At 48.2% G+C, this 27,058-nt stretch overlaps 1 protein-coding gene and 1 pseudogene across 2 annotated transcripts in view; both read right to left on the reverse strand.

Moving 5' to 3' along the window:
* SMIM8 (small integral membrane protein 8) overlaps window positions 1-24,517 on the reverse strand; it is a 104,320-nt gene extending 79,803 nt beyond the window's left edge. The window contains exons 1-3 of the mRNA XM_078869138.1: window positions 24,454-24,517; window positions 22,257-22,432; window positions 19,672-21,595 (exon numbers count right to left, since the gene is read on the reverse strand). Of these exons, the coding sequence (XP_078725264.1) occupies window positions 21,455-21,595; window positions 22,257-22,424 (309 nt within the window). The 5' untranslated portion in view covers window positions 22,425-22,432; window positions 24,454-24,517 and the 3' untranslated portion in view covers window positions 19,672-21,454. The remainder of the gene's footprint in view (window positions 1-19,671; window positions 21,596-22,256; window positions 22,433-24,453) is intronic.
* LOC144942450 (trace amine-associated receptor 365 pseudogene) lies at window positions 9,898-10,956 on the reverse strand (annotated as a pseudogene). Its single transcript, XR_013639380.1, has one exon. The product of XR_013639380.1 is annotated as a trace amine-associated receptor 365 pseudogene (transcript).
* Window positions 24,518-27,058: the final 2,541 nt, after the last annotated feature.

The following is a 27,058-nucleotide window of genomic DNA, read 5'->3' on the forward strand; positions in this document are numbered from 1 at the left end:
ATGATAGGCACAAATACATTGAGATTGCACGAACTCCCCAGGGGGTATACACTGGATTAAGAACCACTGGTATAGTGTAGTGTATAGTAGTGTAGTGTATAGTGTAGTTTATTGATAGCTTAGTTTATTGTATAGCGTAGTGTATAGTGGTGTAGTGTATAGTGTAGTTTATTGTATAGTGTAATGTATAGTAGTGTATAGTGTAGTGCATAATAGTGTAGTGTATAATGTAGTGTATTGTATAGCATAGTGTATAGTGTAATGCATAGTAGCGTAGTCTATAGCGGAGTATATAGTGTAATGTATAGTAGTGTAGTGTATAGTGTAGTTTATTTTATAGCGTAGTGTAGTGTATAGTGTAGTGTATAGTAGTGTCGTGTATAGTGTAGTGCAGCCTTGCACCCATTTGGTTCTCAGCTAATAAAACATGTCCAATGTTAATAACTACAGCGGGGTTTGATGAAGCAACGTAGTTGTACTTATGTGCCCGTGCTTAATTTGTGCTTTCGATTATTTACTTTCTAAAATAAAAAATCTGGCCACTTATCGCACACCCAGAAAGGGCATCTCGCACCCCAGGTTAAGAACCACTGCTCTACAGGAAATTATTGAATGCGTCAGCAAATGAAGACACATTGTTTTGTGCACAGGTACAGTTAAAAAAAAGTCTCCAACACATTAGCTAAACAGACAACACCGTGGCCTTCGAAATAAATAATGGTGTAAGAGGCGACGTTTCGGGCAATGGCTCTCCCCCCCCCCCCCACAGCAATGGCTCTTCCCCCCCCTCACAGTACACAAATAAGTGAACCGCGAATAAGAAGACCGCAAAGTGGGTGGGCCGAAGATGAAGACACACGAAACAACTGTCAAGGACGAAAACAACAATAACAACAATTATAAACAACTCAGTTATATGAGCAAATCCTCTTTCTTGATTTGAAGCTTTCGTGACTGCAGGAATCCATGCTCTTTGGTTCTTTCGGTAAAGTCACGTGGGTAGAAAAATTTAACAAAACAAAAATAATAAATCACGACGTTTCGATCGCAACACAAGCGGTCGTCCTCGGGCGGGGGAAAAAATCAGCAATTCCACGGCGGAAAAACTAATCCAGCAGTTCTAAAAATAATTTAGCAGTTCCACTGCGGAAAAAAAAATCCAGCAGTTCCACTACTGACTATTTTCTTCTGCCCGAGGGCGACCGCTTGTGCTGCGATCGAAACGTCGTGATTTATTATTTATATTTTGTTTTAATTTTCTACCTACGTGACTTTACCGAAAGAACCAAAGAGTATAAATCCTCTTTCGCAAACGATGCATCGGGGTTGAACGAGAACACATCTCGGGGCAACGCCGATGGAGCTCGCTGACAGATCTTTGTCTGGTCTCCGCATTGGCCCTCCGTCACGATCCGTGCTTCTCACGCACACCGCAGGAAGTTCTAAATAATAAACCCTGGGCAACTCCAAACAGGTGAGGGGCCATCGTTGCTCGATCCACACTCGCTGGCCCCAGCGGGTCAAGTTCAAGTTCATTTATTAGGTATAGCCCTGTGAGCCATTCGGCTTGTGAATCGGGTGCAACCGCAACAAACAAAAAACAAGGGGGCCCCCCCAAGACTCGTAGCTTTGGCCACCAGATAATATAATTTCATGTTGTAGAGCGTAATTCATGCAATTTCATCCCTCAATGGCGCACGCATAATTAGCCCAAGTCCCTTACGCAGATGATAGAAAAAAACAGCACGCCACTGCTTAGCAAATTAAAAGGCAAAAAAAATGAAATAAATAACGAGAGAAAAAACATTGACGTAACAAGAAAAGTGATCATCGCAGATGGAGGGGGGCAAGCAGTGACACTCCTGGTCATATCTCGGACGTTGAGTGGCTTCACTTCCAGATGTTCAATGAGGGCCAAACTGTGAGAATTCTCCAGGCTGGTCCAGATGTTCAGTAACTGCTAATATTCTATGGTTAAATTTCGATTTAAAGCTTTCGTGACTGCAGGGATTCATCTTCTTGGTTCTTTCGGTAAAGTCACGTAGAAGGGAAATAATAAAATAATAAAAATACAACATAATAAAATACAATTCTATGGTTCTTTCGGTAAAGTGACGTAGATAGAAAAAAATAACAATTAAATAATCAAAATAAAGTTAATATTATTTATTGTTATTTTTTCTATCTACGTGACTTTACCGAAAGAAGCATCGATTATTAATTCTTGCAGTCACGAAAGTTTTAAGTCAAAATTTGACTGCTAATATTTGTAACAAATTTAGCATATTCATTTATGTTTTAAATACAAACTTTTTTTGCGTGTAAATTGAGAGTTAAGTGTGGGTCACAAGACATCGGGACCAGCACGTACAACGCATCTCCCGTGGAGTGCAACGCTAAAGCCGATAAAAAGCCCATCGTGTGGTTTATACTTATTATTACACAAAGGTCCCCCGTGTAGCCTTAACAGACTGTTGGGGCAAGTGCTGTAAGCGAGCACCTCGCAGAGGCCGGCACTGTGGCACACGAGGGGGGTGCGTGGGTGGCCAACACCACGCCCAGCCGCCTTTGTCTCCCCACTGCCGAGGCTTATCACGCCGCAACGGGTGCTCGTTTAAGGCTGAGTCGACCTAGGGGAGGCCCGTGGTCGGTTGCGAATGTCGGTGATGGCCGTGAGCGGGAATCGAACTGGGGTCGCAGGCTTCAGTAGTGACCAGCGGCGCTCACCAACTGCGCCACCGCTCCCAAGATGAATACTAACACTATGTAAGTAATGTGACACGACGTTTGTTCCTGGGTAGTAAGTGTTATTGCCTAATTGCTTATGCCTCTAAAGTACAGAGAATGGCTATTCCCCACAAGCTTTGCTTTTGTGACTAGGACTTTGTGTGCAGGAATGACACAGATGCACACGTTTTCTCATTGAAAATAGGTACATTTCAAAATATCACTGTCCTGGTCACAAAAGCAACGTTTCTGGGGAATAAAAGCCATTTTCTGTACTTTGGAGGCATAAGCAATTAGAAATAACATACTCATGTTTTGTCGGTAAAGTCACGTAGGAATAAAAAAATAATATAATAAAAAAATAACTAATAATAGAAATAAAATCATAAATCACGACGTTTCGGAGGCACAGCAAAATAACTGTAGTGACTATAGTTATTTTGCTGTGCCTTTTTACACCTGATGAAGGAAGCTTGTGTTGCCTCCGAAACGTCGTGATTTATTATTTTATTTATATAATATAGGGTTTTTAATTGTATTTATTTATTTTTACCTACGTGCCTTTACCGAAAAAAACCTAAGAGTATGAATCCTTTCAGTCACGAAAGCTTCAAATCTAGAATAGAAAATAACACTACCCAGGAACAAAACATTTGTTTATTACACAGTGTTATTCATTATTTTAATTCATTATAATCGCACGCAGCAAGTTGACTTTTCGTAACTCACCTTATAACGACGGCAATGTGTCAACAAGCATTGCTTATGTGTTGTGGTTTCATTTTTAATTTGGAGCGAGACAACTGCGTGAAGGAGGCGATTGAAGTCTGCTAATTTACTTTTTGGTTCATTCGTTAAAGTCACGTAGAAAAAAAAAATCGGCTAATTTACTTTGTCACTCGATGCGCGTGCGTTGTATTACACAACAACAACACACAACTCAAAACAAGACAATGTAACCGCTTTACAAATTCCGTGCAAACCAATTGACGCGTGAGTGTAATCATAAATTATTCACATCCTTATAACGTACCGTTATTATTAGTCGAGTTCCAGAATTGGAAAAATAAAATAAACAAACGCGATGCAGACCCCTGTGAGTAATTGCAGAGTCGCACAATTTCAAGTCCGCAACGCCGGCTGGCATCTTCAACATTTTTATACTCCAGCTCACGCCCACGTTTGGAGGTGGTGGGGTTGTCTTGGGAGTTGAAATGTTGATTTAAAAAAAAACACGTGTCGCCATCGTCGCCCAAGGGCTCCCCGAGGTGTCAAGACGAGAGGTGACGACACTTTCCTCTTCGTCTCTGGGTGACCAGCCCCCCCCGCCGCCGCCGCCACCCCTAGGGTGCGTAAGCGACTTTGAACTTTGTTACCACGGTGCCACGAGTCGCACCAACCCACCCACAATGACTCCGTGCATAACGCCACACTCCCCAACCACAAGGACACCGTGTAGCCTGCAAACAGACTGCTGGGGCAAGTGCCGTCAGCGAGTAGCAGGCATTGATGCGTGGCCGGCACTGTGGCACACGAGGGGGTGGGTGGGCCAGCACTCGCTCCCCCGACCGCCTTTGTCTCCCCAGTGGCGATGTTTACAAAGATCCCCCGTATAGCCTTAACAGACTGTCGGGGCAAGTTTCTGTTAGTAAGCTCCTTGTGAAGGGCGACACGGCAAACCAGGTGATGTAGGTGGCCAACACCACGCCCGGCCGCCTTTGTCTCCCCAGTGGCGATGTTTACAAAGACTGTCGGGGCAAGTGCTGTTAGCGAGCTCCTCGTGAAGGGTGGCACGGCACACCAGGCGATGTAGGTGGCCAACATCACGCCCGGCCGCCTTTGTCTCCCCAGTGGCGATGTTTACAAAGATCCCCCTTATAGCCTTAACAGACTGTCGGGGCAAGTTTCTGTTAGCGAGCTCCTCGTGAAGGACGACACGGCACACCAGGCGGTTTAGGTGGCCAACACCACGCCCGGCCGCCTTTGTCTCCCCAGTGGCGATGTTCACACGCCGCACCCAGGGTACCCATTTTGAGGCCGAGTCGACGTAGTGGGAGGACCAGGATCGGTTCAGATCACCGTCACTGGTGTTGGCCGCGAGCGGGAATCGAACTCGGGTCGGCGGGTTCGTAGCGCAGCGTAGCGCTCACCACTACGTTACACAAGGGCGAAGATTCCCCGTATAGCCGATATCGCCTGTTGGCCCAAGTGCTGTTAGCGAGCTTCTAATTGCGATCCATGAGCGCAAAGACAAAGATCCCCCGTGTAGCCGTAACGGACTTTTGGGCCAAGTGCTGTTAGCGAGCTTCTAATTGCGATCCATGCGCGCAAAGACAAAGATCCCCCGTGTAGCCGCAACGGACTTTTGAGCCAAGTGATGTTGGCAAGCATCTAATTGCTACCCGCACGTACACACATCTAAACACACGCGCGCACGCACGCCCTGTCACGAGATGCCCCCCCCCGCCCCCCCCCCCCCCCGTGGTTTGATGTCCTCGGGGTGTTCCACCAATTAGCCGTGATGCGCCTGCTTCACGCCTACAGCAAGGGCCCCCCCCCAAGTGCCCCCCGCCCCTAGGAGCTCTGGGGGGCTTCGTGTGAACACCCGTCCAACACCCGCTCGTCACGCGGAGCATAACTTTTTAACTGCATCAACAGCCGTCCACAGCTCACAGATCGAGTGGCCAGAGAGGTCAAAGCGATCGGCGAATAAGAAGACCGCACAGTGGGTGGGGTCGAAGATGAAGGACACGCGAAACAACCGTCGAACACGAAAATAACAACAACAGCAGCAGCAACAACAATAAAACAACTCAGTTGTATGAGTACATTCGCTTTCACAAAAATGCATCGGGGTTGAACGAGAGCGCAACTCGGGGAACGCCGATGGAGCGTCCTTTCACCGCCTCGACGTGCACACATTCACACACAGAACACGCCTCGACATGCATACATTCACACACAACACACGCCTCGACATGCACACATTCACACACATATGTAATGAAGGTCGTGGAAGCGACTTCTGGAATCCGGTCTTTATTTGTCTTTCGTTCACAACACTCCTATCTTACTCCTTCACGCTGCTGACAGACAGCGTGAGAGGGATAGAGAGAGACACGCGCGGCCACGTGGCAGCCTGGACCCGGCTCCAGCGTGGCCTCACTCTCCGTTCGTTCCAGATCTGACCACGTGTTGTTCGTCTCCACCCCTTTTAATACCCGGGTCACGTGGTACCTTTCCACCAATCCTGGTTAACCTCTATGGAATCTTCTAGACTCCATCTTACGCTCCCGGGACCACGCCCCTGACTCGTCCCCCCATTGGCTGTGGCTAAAGCCAGCAGAACCAATCCTCTACTTACAGATGTCACCTTCCGGTGACGTCAGGGCCACGCCCCTAGACTTCCCCCCATTGGCTATGGGCCAGGACCGGCAGAGCCAATCATCGTAACGAGGTGTGATCCATCAGCAACCCGGATATATCCTCACATTACACATGACACGCCTGGACATGCACACATTCACATACAAAACACGCCTCGACGTGCACACATTCACACACAAAACAACAAAGACCCCCTCCCCGTGTAGCCTGCAACAGACTGTAGGGGCAAGTGCGGTTAGCGAGTAACACCTACGAAGGCCGGAACGGCACACGAGGGAGTGGGCGGTCAGCACCACGCCCAACCGCCATTGTCTCCCCAGTGGCGATGTTTAACTACACACCGCACCAGGTAGTCATTTGAGGCTGAGTCGACGTAGTTGGAAGCCCAGGACCTGTTCAGATAATAATCGTCGCTGGTGTTAGCTGTGAGCGTGAATGGAACTCGGGTCGCCAGGTTCGTAGCGCAGCGTAGCGCGCACACCACACGCGCACGCCACACGCGCACACCACACCACACGCACACAACACGCACACCACACGCACACCACACAACAACAACCGCCATTCGCCACTAAGTGGCGGTGACGTCACCACGATGCTTGTGCCAGGCCATGTGCACCTTGAGGCAACGTGAGGCGCCGAACGCCCGCTGGCAGGAGGTCACGGGGCTGATCCAGGTGCCACACCACACGCACACATCACACCACACACACCACACGCACACACCACACGCACACCACACCACACACACCACACGCACACACCACACGCACACCACACCACACACACCACACGCACACACCACACGCACACCACACCACACACACCACACGCACACACCACACGCACACATCAAACCACACGCACACACCACACGCACACACCACACACCACACGCACACACCACACACCACACACACTACACCACACGCACACACCACACGCACACACCACACCGACCGTCATAGGCGCCAGATCGCTACCACGGCTGCTGTCCTTACGACCAACGCCATAAATGGATCCGTGTGGGTGGGTGGATGAATGGATCGATGGATGGATCGATGGTGAATGATCTGCGATCCCCACTCATTCCTTTTTCCTTGTCTAAATGCGCACCGTTCCGCAACCCTTCGCTGATATTCGCGCAATATGTGTGTGTGTATAGTATATATGGTATATTATATAACAATACCATTAAACAACATTCCATGCTTCGGGTTTCCTGGCTGGCTGCTGGCTGGGAGTCTCTACAACCCCAAGGATGACTCTGTTGTTCATGCCCGCTGCAGGTGGTGGCCACCAATACTGGCTACACGCGGGTTTCCGTTGTAACAAATAAACGTTGAATTGAGCTGTAATGGTTGAAGAAGAAGTTCCGCATATTTTTGGCTTGAAAGGCATTTTTTACAACTTAGAAGACCACTATGAATTGTACTAAGAAGAAGAGCCATTGCCAGAAACGTCGCCCGTTAAATATTTTTCCTTTTGGATTAAACCATTTTGGAGTTCTAAGTGCGGTGTTGAATGCATAGCACCTTGCTTCGTGATAGCCTTGTGCTGTGAGAATGACGCGGACATCAAATGTGTCCATGGTTCTATCGTGTCATTCAAGGAGACGGAATGATGCAACCCTAAGCAAGAAGTGAAGGAGTTGATATTTGCTTTATTGGTAAAAAAAAACAAATCAACAGCGAGACAGTGGATGAATTACAGACGCACCCGTAGAACCAAGGAATCATTCTCGCAATGTGTTAAACACGTGGCGACTCGGAAAGAGGTCAGAGTGTGACAGTGGTGAGTTGAGACGGGGCCGGTTGGTGCAGAGGTCAGAGAGAACCGAGCTGAGCTGGCGTCGTTGAGAACCTGAGTTCGAATCCAGGCAGCCGCCCGCGATGAAATTGGATTTTGAAGTCGAGCGAGTTGATGATTATCTCAGCCCGGTCACCACGGACTTGACGTAGAGACTAACAGACTCACAGAGAGAGAGAGAGAGACCCACGCGCGCTTGCGTGACTCAACAGAGGAGAGCTGAGCAGCGGCAAAAGCCCCATGACCCCGGCAAGAGACCTGTTGCCTTCGGAACACTAAGAAGAAGGCGATCCGGAGATCTCAGGGACATCGTTGGAGTATAACCATGGATCAGGGGAGGGACGGGATGGAGTGGTGGGGCACGGGGAGGGACGAGGAAGGGGGTGGGCAATAGAGAAGGCTTTAGGAGAGGAACGGAAGGAGGTTAAGTAGGGGCAGTGTTGAGTCTATGGGCAGTGTTGAGTCGATGGGTAGTGTTGAGTCTATGGGCAGTGTTGAGTCTATGGGGAGTGTTGAGTCTATGGGTAGTGTTGAGTCTGAGTCTACTGGCAGTGTTGAGTCTATGGGCAGTGTTGAGTCTACGGGCAGTGTTGAGTCTATGGGCAGTGTTGAGTCTATGGGCAGTGTTGAGTCTATGGGGAGTGTTGAGTCTATGAGCAGTGTTGAGTCTATGGGCAGTGTTGAGTCTATGGGGAGTGTTGAGTCTATGGGTAGTGTTGAGTCTGAGTCTACTGGCAGTGTTGAGTCTATGGGCAGTGTTGAGTCTACGGGCAGTGTTGAGTCTATGGGCAGTGTTGAGTCTATGGGCAGTGTTGAGTCGATGGGTAGTGTTGAGTCTATGGGTAGTGTTGAGTCTACGGGCAGTGTTGAGTCTATGGGCAGTGTTGAGTCTACGGGCAGTGTTGAGTCTATGGGTAGTGCTGAGTCTATGGGCAGTGTGAGTCTATGGGGAGTGTTGAGTCGATGGGTAGTGTTGAGTCTACGGGCAGTGTTGAGTCTATGGGCAGTGTGAGTCTACGGGCAGTGTTGATTCTATGGGCAGTGTTGAGTCGATGGGTAGTGTTGAGTCTACGGGCAGTGTTGAGTCTATGGGCAGTGTTGAGTCTACGGGCAGTGTTGAGTCTATGGGGAGTGTTGAGTCTACGGGCAGTGTTGAGTCTACTGGCAGTGTTGAGTCTATGGGGAATGTTGAGTCTATGGGCAGTGTTGAGTCTACTGGCAGTGTTGAGTCTATGGACAGTGTTGAGTCTACTGGCTGTGTTGAGTCTATGGGCAGTGTTGAGTCTATGGGCAGTGTTGAGTCTATGGTGCAGTGTTGAGTCTACGGGCAGTGTTGATTCTATGGGCAGTGTTGAGTCTGTGGGCAGTGTTGAGTCTACGGGCAGTGTTGCGTCTATGGGCAGTGTTGATTCTACGGGCAGTGTTGATTCTACGGGCAGTGTTGAGTCTATGGGCAGTGTTGAGTCTATGGTCGGTGTTGAGTCGATGGGCGGTGTTGAGTCTACGGGCAGTGTTGAGTCTACTGGCAGTGTTGAGTCTCGTAAACCAATCGTGTTTGTTTGGCACCCGTGACTTTGCTGATGAGCCCTGCAAAGGTCGAAACCGGTCCAAAGTTTTTGGTCGTTTATGCAAATTCTCCTGGCTGATGCAAGTCTGGAAGGCCACTGTGCTGATGGATTTACTCAACCCACCTGGATAGCGGATATTTATTTCTGGTGTAGACCTCCCCGTATATCAATCAAAAATTTATTATAATAATATTTAGTTTTCATACAGCCTAACATATATGCAACGACGTCGCATGGCGTTGTGCAATCGGCAACACACGGAACTGCTTTCCCACCGTACGTTGCAAAACCGTCCATCATCACCGCCTGATGATGGACGCTTGTGTTGCGCCCGAAACGTCGTCATTCATTTCATTTTTAAACCTACGTGACTTTACCGAAAGACCAAAAAAGAGTACTATCCGAGTCACTTCAACCGACCGGAGAGATCCGTATCCCTGGCACCTTCGCCGAACACCTTGAGGCGAAACATGAGCCGGAATGCGTTTCGAAAGGGCCGATTGAAGGCGGCGTAGAGGATGGGGTTGAACGCGGAGCTGATGTAGCCGATCCAGAGCGCCACGCGGTAAGCGAGCAGCGTGTCGGTGAGCGCCAGCGAGGCGAGCACGATCACGTAGTAGGGCAGCCAGGAGATGAGGAAGAAGCCGATGATGACGCCTAACGTCTTGGTGGCGCTGTGCTCTCGTTTCATGGTCCTCAACTTGACGAGAGCCTCGGCGTTGTCATTATCGGTCCTGTGGCCTCCTCCTCCTCCTCCCCCACCTTGCTGAGCCCGTATCTTGATGACCTGCGCGCGAGCGATGCGGTATATCTTGCCGTAGATGCACACGATGACGACGAGCGAGACGAAGTACGGGCAGTAGCCGATGACCACCATGATGCCAATGTTGATGTCGAAGACGCAGTCGTTGGGGCACGAGATGCGCTCGATGGTGCCCACCGAGAGGGTGGGGCTGAGGCTCAGCAGGATGGGTGACGAGGAGACGGCGGAGCCCAGCCAGCAGGTCACGAGCATCACCACCAGTGTCCTCCTGGTCACCCGGGACTCGTAGCGCAGGGGGTCGCTGATGGCCACGTACCTGTTGAGGGCGATGCTGCACAGGTGCAGGATGGAGCAGTTGGTGAAGGCGAAGTCGAGGAAGTAGTGCACGTTGCAGTAGAGGCGCGCGTAGAACCAGCAGTTGTAGATGACCTTGGTGACGGCGAGGGGCATGATGACGAGCCCCACGAGGAAGTCGGAGATGGCGAGCGAGAGGGCGAGCACGTTGGGGAACGACTGCAGCTGCCTGAAGAAGGCGATGGACGAGATGATGAGCAGGTTGCCCAGGATGGTGGCCAGGGTGAAGAAGGCGAGGGTGGCGAGCAACAGCGCACGGTAGTTCTCGGGCAGCGAGGGCCCCGTGCAGTTGAAGCTACGGAAGTTCACGCACGCGCTGCGGGCGGAGGGTGCACTCGTGTGGTTCATGGTGGGAAGGAACAATCAAGGGGGTGCGTGCTCGAAGCTGATGGCAGGGGGCCTCCGCTCGAGAGAGAGAGAGAGAAGCTCTGGAGAGAAGCCCTCGAGAGACACCTACAAAGACGCTCACACGCTGGTCGAGACGTCTTGGAAATAGTTGCGAGCACCCACACTTGACCAGACAGCACGCGACCGAACTGCCGATCTCGGAAGATGTATTTGGACGACGATGACGGTGTTTCTATTTCGTGGAATGACGAGTTTGTGGAATAACTGGTCAATAATGCTTTGGGGGGTTGGCAAAACAAAAATGCCGGACTAAATGTGCGTCTTTATTTTATAACGGGTGGAGTTGTTGCAGTGCGAGATATGCTTGTGACGTTGAGATTTTTTTTTAAAGGCCGAGTTGACCTAGGTGAGGCACGGGACGGGTTGATGTTATCTGGTAACGCTGCTGGGCGTCTTGGCCGGGAGTCGAACCAGGGTCCGGCGCAGTGCGTGAGCCTCTGAAACACAAACGCGCACACACACACACACGCGCGCGTGCATGTGTGCACAAATACAACAAAAAATCCCCCATATAGCCTTGACAGACTGGTGGAACAAGTGCTGTTCGCTAGCGCCGATGAAGTCCAGAACGGCACACGAGTGGATGGGAGGCCAGCACCACGCCCGACCGCCTTTGTCTTCCCAGTGCTGATGTTAATATACTGCACCAGGTACTCAATTTAGGAGTGGGTCAAAATGGGTGGCCGGGCTTGTAGCGCATTGCGCTAACCACTGCGCCACCGCTCCCCGCACACGCATACGCAAGTCATCTATGTGAATCATGAATGTTGACTTAAAGCTTTCGTGACTGCAGGAATTCATATTCTTTCGGTAAAGTCACGTTATTTCCTTTGAACCTACCTACGTGACTTTACCGAAAGACTCAAGAATAATCGTGAATGTGTTTGCATATTCACGCCAACTTGTTTCAATTTGCGGTGGAGGAGCGGTGGCGCCGTGGTTAGCGCACCGCGCTATGAATGGAGCAACCGAGTTAGATTCCTGGCCACTCCTTGGGCGCTTCCCGGTTTCGCTGGTTTGCGCTGACGAGCGTGGAGAAGTATGGTCAAAGATCTCCACGGCCTGCACCGCGTGAAAAGATCTGAATACAGCAGTGGATTGATAACAAGCTGGACATGATTTTACAATAATAATCATTATTATTATGAAATATTACGAACAAATCATAATTCGTTATTTCATTTTCAAAATTATGAATTTACGATTGACACTGCGTGTGCGGGATAGGAGGAGGAGGAGGAGCGGTGGCGCAGTGGTTGACTCACTAAGCGACGAACCCAGAGATCTGTGTTTCATTCACTGTCGATGATGGGGGCTGTTTGACCATACTTCACCGTACTGGTCAGCGCTGTTTGGTTGGAGAGAGTGCCCAAGACGGGTACAGAATATCACTCGTCACTGATGTCAGCCGTGGCTGGGAATCGAACTGCGGTGCGCCAACTCCTGCGCCACGGCTCCACCATTCGCAAAATATCTCCCCGATCGAGAAATCTGGCGGCGTTCATCTCCTACGGCGGCCACGAACCAGTGGTGGAAATTCCACGTTATCGCAGCAAGAGCGTGTCTACGGAGAGGATAAACACTACTTACCGAGTCCAGCAAATATCATCACCCACATGCTCAATCTACTGCTGGATGAAAGTCTGCGCTCACGGCCGATATCTCTCGCAATCGCGCGACGCAGCAATCAATGTAGCTGCTGCACGCGAGATGAATTCATCGTTCCATCTACTCGGCGGACGTGCTTTCGGAAGCGTTCCATTATTCCTTGGCTGCTACTCCTTAATTATAATTTAGATGTGAAGTTTTCGTGACTGCAGGTTCTTTCGGTAAAGTCACGTAGGTAGAAAAAATACAATTTAATTTATTTTATTCCTTAATTATACTTTGGCAATCGCCGGTTTTAGCCGCGACGCGTCCTTTCCCAAGCCTCGCTCACTTTAATTACCAGTGTAATTGTCGTCTTTAAACCGCGCGCGTGTTCTCTAACCCACGTGCTACTCTCTCTGTCTCTCAGTGCCATTCTAAGCGTGCGTCCCCATCTCCGTGTTTGACCGCAAAGTTCTTATTTCATTGAGTATGACTAAAATGTATCTATATTTATCGCGAGTCAAGAAAACATGTTTACCTTGAATAATCTCTTCTTGGTTCTTTCGGTAAAGTCACGTAGATAGAGACAGACTCTGTCTCCTCGACAGACCTGTTCTTCACCTGAAGACGGCTACTTGCGTTGTGGCCGAAACGTCGTGAGAATTATTTTATTATGTTTTATTTTTATTATTTTATTAATTTCTTTCTACGTGACATTACCGAAAGAACCAAGAAGATGAATCCCTGCAGTCACGAAAGCTTTAAATCGAAATTGAATGATCTCGTCAAGGAACATACCCCATCACGCGACCTCCGGTCATCCTTGCCACCAGCGGCTTCTGTCTGCTAAGCCATCGAACAAAGGCGGCGGTCACCGCATCTCGCGCTTTCAGACGCGCTTCTGCGGCCGTCTGGAACGCTCTTCCTTCCGATGTTCGGAAGCCACTGGAGCCATTGCACTTTTGTATATAGATTGAAAACTCATTTGTCTCGAACTTCTTTTTGTGTTCCGTGCGTTGTCCTTCCCCCGCATCTCCGATCGGCGCGGTTGGCAACGCACGGTGCGAAATAAGTTCAACGCACATACAATTCGGATCAAATTGGATTTCAGATGAAAATAGCATTCCCCCACATTGACAACGTGCACGGTAAAACGTCACGGTTAGGACGACGTACTATGGCATACGGATCAGAGGCGTGGACACACTCGCGAATGGGGATGGAACAATGCTGGGAAGTGCGCAAATTTTGCGTGGGGAGAGAAAGAGAGGAACACGCGGATCGAAGGGCATCAGAGGACATGACACGGATGAAATACGAACGTCTTGCTGTTGATGAAAGTAAGCGTGGAGATGGAGCGATGGAGTCAGCCGCCGGTGTGCTGTGATGTCACATCACTGGTATGGTGATATGCGATGGCGCGACGGCTCGGAAGAGACCTTCATCAAGCATTGGATCGATAATACTTGCTGCTGCTGATGATGATGATGATGATGAAAATTAATGAAAATGTCGATTCTTTTTGTGGTTGTTGATTTGTTGAAATTGGAGTCGTGCACTCTTCTCGTTTTCATTCGAGTTTTAACTTAACACGTGTTCAGCCGGTCACAAGATAACAGATGCACCATTGTAGCAGTTGCTTACGTTTAAGAGCGCGTGTAAGATTGTGTGTTGGCTAATAAAACGCAACACACTTGATGGATTGTAAGACGTGCACTTCAATAAAGTTACATGAATCTGGTCTCACGCAGACTGTTGGGGGGGCAAGTGCCGTTAGCGAATAGCAGCACCTACGAAGGCCGGCACGGCACACGAGGGGGTGTGAGTGGCCAGCAACCACGCCCGGCCGCCTTTGTCTCTCCAATGATGACGTTTGCACAACGCGCCAGGCTGCGTTGACCTAGAAAAGACCCAAGACCGGTTTCAGATGGCTGCATGGTGTTGGCCGTCGGGTTGCCGGGTTCGTAGCGCAATGCGCTAACCACTGCGCCACCACTCCCCCCCCGCACACACAACACAGCTACTGGATTATAAGATGCACTGCGAAGATTTTTTTTCAAATACAGGCGGGTTAAAGATGCGCCTTAGAATCATAATAATGCGGTAAGAACTGAAATGTTAAAGGGTTACAATTGGCTTCTAAAGCACAACAACACCAGTATGATGCCATGCATGCATTTTAGATAGACTCATGTTGTTTTACATATGTGTGTTATATATATATGTGTGTAGATCACACGGAATGCGGAATAATCAACGTAAGTTCTCAAATAACCCTCCAGGAGCTCAGGGCGTGCGAGAAGGCTTCATCCAGCAGTGTATAGACAAAAAGGGCTGTACACTCCATACACATAGTCAATGTGCATGCATGTTGAATCATATATTTCATTATTGACAACTTGCAGCTCAGCACACGGCAGATGCCTGCGCAGCGCGACTCACGACCTCCTCTTGATACCAAGAGCCAGGATGGTCGTCGTGTCTATGCGCCGCTTCTCGGTGGCAGCCCCAACAGTCTGGAACGATATCCCTCTGCACATTCGCAGCATCACCTCAATCGCCTCCTTCAAGAGACACTTAAAAACTCACCTCTACAATCACGGCGCTTTCGAGCGACTCTGAGCTTGGCTCCGCGCCTCTGAGTTGCGGCCACTACGTCTGCAAATTTGCGCGCGTTACAAATTGAACTATTATTATTATATAGTGTGCGGGGCATACATGTTAAACAATGCGTGTATCGAATGCGAGATGGTCAAGTGGAGAGCGTTGTATCAGATTCACACGGAACTTCACCGCTCGTTGAAGTCTTTACAAAAGCAGCAAAAGTCAAAGCGCGCTTTGAGACCCGTTAATTGCATTTAGTGATTCATGTTTAAGCCCATTGCCAAATAATCCACTGCTGATCTCGTCAAGGAACATACCCCATCACGCGACCTCCGGTCATCCTTGCCACCAGCGGCTTCTGTCTGCTAAGCCATCGAACAAAGGCGGCGGTCACCGCATCTCGCGCTTTCAGACGCGCTTCTGCGGCCGTCTGGAACGCTCTTCCTTCCGATGTTCGGAAGCCACTGGAGCCATTGCACTTTTGTATATAGATTGAAAACTCATTTGTCTCGAACTTCTTTTTGTGTTCCGTGCGTTGTCCTTCCCCCGCATCTCCGATCGGCGCGGTTGGCAACGCACGGTGCGAAATAAGTTCAACGCACATACAATTCGGATCAAATTGGATTTCAGATGAAAATAGCATTCCCCCACATTGACAACGTGCACGGTAAAACGTCACGGTTAGGACGACGTACTATGGCATACGGATCAGAGGCGTGGACACACTCGCGAATGGGGATGGAACAATGCTGGGAAGTGCGCAAATTTTGCGTGGGGAGAGAAAGAGAGGAACACGCGGATCGAAGGGCATCAGAGGACATGACACAGATGAAATACGAACGTCTTGCTGTTGATGAAAGTAAGCGTGGAGATGGAGCGATGGAGTCAGCCGCCGGTGTGCTGTGATGTCACATCACTGGTATGGTGATATGCGATGGCGCGACGGCTTGGAAGAGACCTTCATCAAGCATTGGATCGATAATACTTGCTGCTGCTGCTGCTGATGATGATGATGATGAAAATTAATGAAAATGTCGATTCTTTTTGTGGTTGTAGATTTGTTGAAATTGGAGTTTTGCACTCTTCTCGTTTGCATTCGAGTTTTAACTTAACACGTGTTCAGCCGGTCACAAGATAACAGATGCACCATTGTAGCAGTTGCTTACGTTTAAGGGCGCGTGTAAGATTGTGTGTTGGCTAATAAAACGCAACACACTTGATGGATTGTATGACGTGCACTTCAATAAAGTTACATGAATCTAGTCTCACGCAGACTGTTGGGGGGGCAAGTGCCGTTAGCGAATAGCAGCACCTACGAAGGCCGGCACGGCACACGAGGGGGTGTGAGTGGCCAGCAACCACGCCCGGCCGCCTTTGTCTCTCCAATGATGACGTTTGCACAACGCGCCAGGCTGCATTGACCTAGAAAAGACCCAAGACCGGTTTCAGATGGCTGCATGGTGTTGGCCGTCGGGTTGCCGGGTTCGTAGCGCAATGCGCTAACCACTGCGCCACCACTCCCCCCCCGCACACACAACACAGCTACTGGATTATAAGATGCACTGCGAAGATTTTTTTTCAAATACAGGCGGGTTAAAGATGCGCCTTAGAATCATAATAATGCGGTAAGAACTGAAATGTTAAAGGGTTACAATTGGCTTCTAAAGCACAACAACACCAGTATGATGCCATGCATGCATTTTAGATAGACTCATGTTGTTTTACATATGTGTGTTATATATATGTGTGTGTAGATCACACGGAATGCGGAATAATCAACGTAAGTTCTCAAATAACCCTCCAGGAGCTCAGGGCGTGCGAGAAGGCTTCATCCAGCAGTGTATAGACAAAAAGGGCTGTACACTCCATACACATAGTCAATGTGCATGCATGTTGAATCATATATTTCATTATTGACAACTTGCAGCTCAGCACACGGCAGATGCCTGCGCAGCGCGACTCACGACCTCCTCTTGATACCAAGAGCCAGGATGGTCATCGTGTCTATGCGCCGCTTCTCGGTGGCAGCCCCAACAGTCTGGAACGATATCCCTCTGCACATTCGCAGCATCACCTCAATCGCCTCCTTCAAGAGACACTTAAAAACTCACCTCTACAATCACGGCGCTTTCGAGCGACTCTGAGCTTGGCTCCGCGCCTCTGAGTTGCGGCCACTACGTCTGCAAATTTGCGCGCGTTACAAATTGAACTATTATTATTATATAGTGTGCGGGGCATACATGTTAAACAATGCGTGTATCGAATGCGAGATGGTCAAGTGGAGAGCGTTGTATCAGATTCACACGGAACTTCACCGCTCGTTGAAGTCTTTACAAAAAGCAGCAAAAGTCAAAGCGCGCTTTGAGACCCGTTAATTGCATTTAGTGATTCATGTTTAAGCCCATTGCCAAATAATCCACTGCTGGTCATTGCCCGAACCGTCGCCTGTTATATTACGTTCCCTTTTTTTTAATGCCGCCGCGGTGTTGTTATTGACGAGTGTGTTGAGTTTGCTGTTATTGTTGTTGTTAGTTGTGCTTGTGCACTAATCTCCATCGCGACAGCAGCAGCATCGCCGACACATTTTGTGGACATCTCCGCTTGCGAATGCATGCGAAGGGATTCAGTCGCACGCAACCGTTGTTGGCTCGGGTGTTTATTTTCATTTTCTTACCCGCTCACCTCACGGCATCCGAGAGTCGAGGTGTCTCTCGCAAGAGAGATGAGCTGACTCGCCCCTCCGAAAATCTCGCCTCCGCTGACGGACGATCTTGAGTTTGCGTCTTTTGTTCGGGGTCCTCGGCCTCGAGCAACGTTGCGATGAGAGGGGAGTTTATATATGCGCGCTCTCGTCTCCCCGCGCGCATCAATAAAGTCTCAGGTGAGAACCCATCACTTGAAGCGAGGAGGAGGGGAGGAGGAGGAGGTTAATTAGTCGATGGGATGCGCGCACGGTGCGCTCCCTCCGCGCTCCGCTCGAAGAGAGGCGAGTGACCGATAGAATCCCACCGATGGTACTCGTCAGAATTTTCCACGACCATCAGCGGGTTTCATTTGCGTATCTGCTCATTTGTCTATTTGTTGTTTTATATATTTTTTTCAAAACTATTTTTGTAATTATTATAAGTACAGTCCGCTTCGTAAAAGTTGTTGGTTTTGGTTGACGAAATGAAAAGTGTGGATTTTTTTTTTAATATCGACGGCGTAGAGATTCGACTGTCGGTTTGTTGAATGGTGACCCGCCCAATACCGGACATCTGTGAAGCAAAAGAGCTTCATAGCTCATCGGATTTATCAAGACTAAATTAAGATTTTTCGATTTAAAGCTTTCGTGACTGCAGGGATTCATCTTCTTGGTTCTTTCGGTAAAGTCACGTAGAAGGAAAATAATAAAATGATAAAAATAATAAAACATAATAAAATAATTCTCACGACGTTGATGCTGCTAATCCTGCATAATGCACGGGCATAATATGACTTTGAAACCCCCCGCCCACCTCATACGCATTCCACAAGTAGTACTAATCACATATCTGCATTTCCCATAAATATGCTAAATTCCTCTTGATATGCAAATTATTTTGTCAAGGCGCTCTCCCCCTTCCAACCCAGCTTAAATATACGCTCCAAGCGTGATGGTGTTTCATTCAGACGCTGTCTCCCCGACAGACCTGGTCTTCACCTGAGGATTGTGGCCGAAACGTCGTGAGAATGATTTCATTTTATTTTGTTTTATAATTTATTATTATTTTATTATTTCCCTTCTACGTGACTTTACCAAAAGAACCAAGAAGATAAATTAAGATTCTGAATGGAATTGGCCGAACACATGCAAACTTGTGCCCGGTTATCAATGAAGTGATACAAATCTGCACAATACACAGCCAAGATCCACCCGCCCCCCCGTATAGCCTTAACACACTTTTTGGGGCAAGTGCTGTTAGCAGGCAACTATGAAGGCCGGCAAGGCACAGGAAGGGGCTGGGTGGCCCATCATCACTGTGGTCTCGCCACAAAATACTTTTAAGAGCAGAGATATAAAAAACAAGACCGAAGATTGAATGAACAGAAGTGTGGTAAAACGATTGCGACAATGAAAACATTTCATCGGAGACCACGGCGCAAAAAACGAAGATGTCGGGTCAATTCATGGGGGCGTGACACGGATAACAAAAAGTGGGTTGATGATTGGCAATTCAATATTGGTTCTACCTTAACATTGTCTAAACTGATATTATTTTATTGTTTCCCTTCTACGTGACTTTACCGAAAGATCCGAAAATATGAATCCCTGCAGTCACGAAAGCTTTAAATCATTGATATTGGTTATGTCTGCCGATTGTGTAAAGTGTACGTGGGCCTGGGTTATCTCAGTCAGTCGACCCGTGGCACCTGGGTCTGCCCCGTGACCTCCTGCGAGCGGGCGTTCGACACTTCACGTGGCCTCAGCACGCACGTGGCCTGGCACAAGCGTCGTGGTGACGTCACCGCCACTTAGTGGCGAATGGCGGTTGTTGTGGTGAGAGAGCCTTGTACGCACGTATGCTGAACTTCTTTTGCACCGTACGTAGCCAACCGAGGTGCAATTGTGCTGCTCGTGTAAGGGGCAACTACATCCGATGAACTCTTGAACCCTACAACTGTCGGATTCAGAGCAATAAGGAAGCCCACACCTCCATAATAACTCTCAACGTCCCCCTCTCTGATAGGCGTATCCACTACAAAGATTCATAATCAAAGTTTTTGGGTTTAGATCGCGTTATTTATACATGTGTCGTGACCCTCCACCACCCGACATGGCCAATCAGTAAAAAAGTGTCACGTTGACAAAAGACAAATAGTTCACTCCTTTAGCCCACCGGTGTGTTGAAGCGTGAAACCACAACATTTACAATTTGAGTACGACGTTTCGCTGGTAATTGCATCCAGTATCATCGGGCAATTCGCCAGAATGGTGAGGCTCTGCTCTGTCTCCCGTTCTTATATAGAGCAGCAGGAGGGTGACGTCATCATTAACTCATCAGGTGCAACGATTTGAGGGGGGGCTATTGTAATTGTATACTAGATTAGTAATCAGGCAGTTGTTACGATGCGAGTTGTAGATTAGTAAGCATTTGGAATGTGTTTTACGAAGATGTGAACTTCAGAGGCTAATCCTCGTCAAGCTTAATAAGGCAAGTCCAACAATGGGCAGGATGAAATACGTTTTGAGCATTTTTAAATGCGATTATTACAATAACATAACATGGCAATAACTGCTGGCAAGTTGTGAGTCAACACGTGTGGTTTGTAACCCTGGATTAAAAAGATCACTTGAATCAATAACAATGGAATGGTTAAACTAAACTCTCCTTAAATACTCACAAAAGATTACAAAACGCTAGATAACCGTCATGTTCATTGTATTATGAACAGCAGTACGTCCGTACTATTTTAAATCGCCTGTCCACACGCACACACACACGCACGCACGCATCAGAATCGTGCACCGAGTATTATTAATGTCCAACTTTGACCAAACCATCCGGAAAGCAACCCGATCCCATCAGACCTTGGAAGCTAAGCGGGTTTAAGCCTGGATAGTGCTTGGAAGCATGTGCACACGACGCATAACAAGTGGGCTGCTCAGCTACACTGTGAGAAGCAGATATCAGTGCCACAAAACAATCTACTGTTGTCCTTTACTTCTATGTCACCCTGCACGGATAATCTCCTCGTCTCCACAAAGCCTCGCCCGCAATCACCGGCGTGGTGAAGTATGGTGGAATATCTCTCACGACCCGCAGTGTAGGGAGGACCCCTTATCCAGCAATGGATTGACAAAAGGGCCTGACGTGTACACGTACATTGTGTCTAATTGCGATCGCATCACAAGGAACGGCGCACAGCAACGGTGGGCATGTTCTTTGGGTCTTTCGGTCAAGTCACGCAGACCGCTTGTGTTGCCATCGGAACGTCGTAGTTTTTTGTTATTTTCTTTGAACCTATCTACGTGACTTTACCGATAGACCCAAAAGAATATGAATCCCTGCAGTCATTAAAGCTTTAAGTCAAGATTTAACAGTGGGCATGTGTTATTTTATACAGGTTAAATAGACATTAATTTAGAGGCAGAAGAAAAAAAAAAGGTCTAGCGCGCCTGTAATTTGAACAGGGGCAGGGAGTCAACAGCACAGAGGGCTGTGGGAAGCACAGTTCCAAACAGTGGGGGCAAAACATCTCCTCGTTGTTGTGGAAGAATCCATCAGTCCCATCGCGTTCTTCTCCTCCCGGGGTTGATCTGCTGCTCCTCCGCTTGCGAGTTTGCGTACTCGGCGCGCATGTACGCCAGGTACGCGACGCACATGGACAGCGTGACGAGCCCAAACGCCATCACGTAGCGGTTCTGTCCGGCGATGGGGTGGAGGGATGGGGAGAAGAGGAAAGAGGTAAGAGGTTACACGATGAGCTTGGTGTGCAGCACACGTGCAAAATCGAGCGCTTTGGAGGTGAGAGGTAGGTGGATTGCGCAGACTGCCTGCACATGGCTGCGCTACCAAGGCACACGTGGGATTCATTTCTCACTCGAAATTATCCGGAAAACTGCTCGGACCTCGGTTGGAGTTGGGATTATTGGAGCAATGCACTAGCATGGGAGTACAAGGTGCACATATCCATAACACAACTATTGCTGTAGCATATATTCCTATAAACTCGAAGAATAGGTTAATACAAATGAAGCAGTATCAAGAGGACAAAATAATCAGAGATGGCTGTGGCATGCCAAAATAATTCCCGGAACAGCATTTCGGACTACTCCGGCTGAAATTAAGCCATGCTGGTACATTATTAATAGGCGGCTGCATACATTATTTTCATCATTAACCATAATCATTCCACAAAAAAGTGCAATGATTCAATTAATGTCATGACTTATGTTGAATGTATTAACTCGCATGGTAATGGTTAATGCATTGAAAAGTGCATTGAATGTGGATGGGGAAAGGTTTGACAGCAAAACGGAAAACATCGTCTGAACGAGGCTGGCTGCATTACAGCCCGCTTACCGGCTTTATGAAGAGCTCTGGGTTAATGGCTCGGAAGAGCGTCGTGGTTTGCACCCCGCGAAGACCCGGCACTCGCGAAAACCTGTCGCTTTTCGTCTTTGCCTCGGGTTCAGCTTTGTCGGCCTTTCCGGTTTGAGCGTCGCTGCCGGGCGGCTGAGTGGCAGACATCGTCTCAGCTGTGGGAACACGGAGCAAAATGTTAAACACGAGGCATTGGTGGAGCAGCGGTGGGCACAGTGGTGAACACGTGGCACTACGGACCTGGCAAGCTAAGTTTGATTCCTGGCTTAAATTAGTAATAATTTTTGTCAGAACCGGTCCTGCTGCTTCCCCCTCTTACTGACTTGCCCTGACCAGCATGGTGAAGTATGGTAAATAAAACACATAATTAACATTGCATGAGGACTTCATCCATTGGTAGATTAAGAGTGGCTGCAAATTGAAATGTATTCTTTGAAAACATATATATGCCCGTTGGTACTGTAAAACATCGTGCCAGCTATTTCTTCCTGAGAGAATGCAAGCTTGCTCTTCATTACAAGATGGTGTTTCATCTCAATGAGCTGGTACCTTGTTCAAATAAAGATAACTTTATACTGGTAGGAACCTCCTGGTTCCACCAGCCCACAGGGGATTATTGTGTCCGTCTGTCGTGCAGGGAGGGGTTGGGTGGGGAGGGAGGGGCTGGGTGGGGAGGGGAGGGTGGAGAGGGGCTGAGTGGGGAGGGTGGGGCTGGGTGGGGAGGGGAGGGTGGAGAGGGGCTGGGTGGGGAGGGTGGGGAGGGGCTGGGTGGGGAGGGTGGGGCTGGGTTTTTGGTGGGAGGGGTGGAGCTGGGTGGGGAGGGGCTGGTCACCCCGTGGTGCCCTTATAAAACTCAACGTTTAACCTACTCACGCCGGCTTGTGCCCACCCTAACAGTCGGCCATATTTGCGGAATACACCACGCCGCCTTTGACCCTGGCCATTTAACGAGCAACCCAACGTTCCTACCAGCTCCCTCCGCAGGAATGAGTTGTTAACAGGTACTCTGATGGAAGAGTGACCTGGGTCAGTGAGTACAAGCTTAACCTACAATACCAAGGGTCTACTGCGACAAATCAGGACTTCAGTATATACACGACTGCTATGAGATGGATCAGAAACGTGGCCGTTGGCATAGCAAATGGAACACAAGCTGAACAGTGCTCAAAGAAGCGGAGGTGTACGCTTGCAATGACAGAGACAGCAATAGGAACACATGAATGAGGGAATATGCACAAGTTTGAGACATCATATTGACTGTTGAGAAAAGTTGGCAGAAGACTAAACTAAAATAAGCTTTTACATTTTACCAGGTCAAGGCCACTGAGCTATATACCTATTTTTCAGAAGCGATCTGGCTATCACAAAGTATAGCTTGACGATGTGGCTAATCATGTGAATATGTATTGCAGCCAAATACTCTAAACGCATGATTCTAAATGTGGAGGGCAAAAAACCGGGGGAACTGGAGAAAAATCCACGCGACCACGGAGTGAGAGACATGCAAACTCGAAATATACAGCAGCAGGCGTCAGGGTCGGGATCGAACCCACGCCCTCCTGCACACCAGGCGAGGTAGTTAACATCTCCTAGCCACCGTGATGATGATGAGAGAGAGAGAGACACGCAAACTCCAAATATACAGCAGCAGGCGTCAGGGTCGGGGTCCAACCCACGACCTCCTGCACACCAGGCGAGGTAGTTAACATTTCCTAGCCACCGTGATGATGAGAGAGGGAGAGACACGCAAACTCCAAATATACAGCAGCAGGCGTCAGGGTCGGGATCCAACCCACGACCTCCTGCACACCAGGTGAGGTAGTTAACATCTCCTAGCCACCGTGATGATGATGAGAGACGCAAACTCCAAATATACAGCAGGCGTCGTCAGTGTCGTGATTTTACCGAAAGAACCAAATAGTTTGTATGAGAACTTTGACACACAACCACAATCCCGACCCCCATCACGCGGCCATTCGCGAGCCGAGGCCTAGCGCCAGGCTTCCCGCAGGAAATCCAAGCAAACGAGCGCGAGACCGATGAACACCGCACGCATTGCGATTTATTCAGACGTTCAAACATTGTAGACACGGCGCGAGTTTTATAACATTGGCGGACTATTATAAACACGCGGCAATGATGTGAACGTTACTCGCGTGACGAGAAAGCAGCTCACACAGATCAGAGGGACCTTGACTCCAAAGAGTGACTGCCCGAGTAGTGGAATCGATTCATAAAAGGCTGATAACGATCCGACTAGAATCGATTTTCTAATGCATCTTAGATTCCAACGGTATCAATTCACCGACGAAGGGAATCGATTCACTAATCACCGGCAAAACCAATGGATCGATTCTATCTGCTGTTGGTCTTCACTAGAGGCCGCCTAGGAGGGTATTTGGCCTACTCCTCCAATCTGGTTCAGTAAGTCTGGGGAGGGTTACCCACACCAGGATTGTCGCGAAACTACGATATATCGTAGAGTACGCGATATATCGTAGTAGAGTCACGATATATCGTGTAGCACACGATATATCGTAGAGCACACGATATATCGTAGAGTACACATTATATCGTAGATTACACGATATATCGTGGTAGAGTACACGATATATCGTAGAGTACGCGATATATCGTAGTAGAGTCACGATATATCGTGGAGCACACGATATATCGTAGAGTACACGATATATCGTAGAGTACACGATATATCGTAGAGTACACGATATATCGTAGTAGAGTCACGATATATCGTGGAGCACACGATATATCGTAGAGTACACATATATCGTAGAGTACACGATATATCGTAGAGTACACAATATATCGTAGTAGAGTCACGATATATCGTGGAGTACACGATTTATCGTAGTAGAGTCACGATATATTGTAGAGTACGCGATATATCGTACAGTACACGATATATCGTAGTAGAGTATACAATACCAGGTGTTATATGTATAGATATTGCAGAGGATACAATATATAGATATATCGTAGTAGATTCTAGATTTGAAGCTTTCGTGACTGCAATGATTCATATTCTCAGGTTTTTTCGGTAAAGTCACGTAGGTAAAAACATTAAAATTAATGAAAGTAAAATAAAACAAAACAAAAATAAAATTCTAATTCGGCTGTGACGGTCCCACCTGATGACGGAGACTTGTGTTGCCTCCGAAACGTCGTGAATTTTATTTTTGTTTTGTTTTATTTTACTTTCATTAATTTTAATGTTTTTACCTACGTGACTTTACCGAAAAAAACCTGAGAATATCGTAGTAGAGTATACGATATATCTTAGTAGAGTATACAATACTAGGTATTTCTATGTATAGATATTGCAGAGTATACAATATATCGTAGTATTTGCGGAATACACCACGCCGCCGTTGACCCTGGCCATTGACCGAGCAACCCAACGTTCCTACCAGCTCCCTCCGCAGGACAATGTGTTACTGGGACTCCTCTACTTACGAACGAGTTCGGTTCCAGCGGAATGTTCGTAAGTCGGGTTGTTCGTAAGTCCAACTTTACTCCCATCGATTCCAAACACGTAAATATTGATATAATCTCGTGAGAAATTAATCCCTGCGCAAAACGAACTCATTCACAGTAGAGGGAGCCACCATCCTAGTGGAACTAACGTTATTTGCTGTTGCAAAAAAAATACCCACGGCGAAATGTTCAAGTGCACATATCTACACAGAATGCAACTCAACACGATCGTAAACAACACCGTGTCCTTACAAGGAAAACGATACGTAAGGCGACGTTTCGGCAAACGGTCCTTCTTCATGGCGCATCGAGAGGCCAGAGATAAAGAGAGATGAGAGTTTGGAAGCGGCTCTTTACACTTTGGGGCCTGATGACAATTTAAGTATTCATTTCTACTCTGCCTTCTCTGACCTCTCTATGAATGGTAGTTGTTTAATTCTAGATTTGAAGCTTTCGTGACTGCAAGGATTCATACTCTTTGTTTTTTTCGGTAAAGTCGCGTAGGTTAAAAGAAAATAAATAAATTAAATCACGATCGATACAGCAATTTTATTGATACAGCAATTTTATTGATACAGCAATTTTATTGATACAGCAATTTTATTGATACAGCAATTTTGCTGTGACGGTTTCACTTGAGGACGGAAGCTTGTGTTGCCTCCAAAACGTCGTGATTTAATGTATTTGTTTTCTTTTAACCTACGTGACTTTACCGAAAAAACCAAAGAGTAATGGTAGTTGTGCTTGTGCACCGCTGCCAACGCAGCAATAGCATCACCACCACCACCACTAAATCATCTGTATTCGTACAATGTATAGATTATTTAAGGTGTTATCGGCCAATCAATGAGTGTTTATACGTGGGAGAAAAATGGAGCACGCGCAGAAAACCCACGCCTACGAGTTGGGAACGGATGGGGGGGGGGTCAACGTTTTGCTGTGCCGCTTTCTCCTGGCGATCCAGGGGTCATGGGCTCATCATCGACGCTCACGGGGAAGGGAGTTTCACAACATCTGTGCGTGACCCACCGACCCTAGCTGCCGGCTCCACAGTCCTGGATTGCAGACCACGTTGCAGAGCCAGCACCGCCCGGCTAAATGTTACACATGTTGAGCAATCACATTCTAAAATATGCCACGGTGTGCGTGTGCGTGTGCATGGTGCATATGTGGTGTGTTGCGGTTACGAAAGTCCTGAGCGCGCTACGCTACGAAGCCGGCGACGCGAGTTCGACTCCCGCTCACGGCCACCAATACCAGTGACGATTATCTGAGCCGGTCCTGGG

The sequence above is a fragment of the Lampetra fluviatilis genome, chromosome 27 (genome assembly GCF_964198595.1).
Source record: "Lampetra fluviatilis chromosome 27, kcLamFluv1.1, whole genome shotgun sequence".
Taxonomy (NCBI): domain Eukaryota; kingdom Metazoa; phylum Chordata; class Hyperoartia; order Petromyzontiformes; family Petromyzontidae; genus Lampetra; species Lampetra fluviatilis.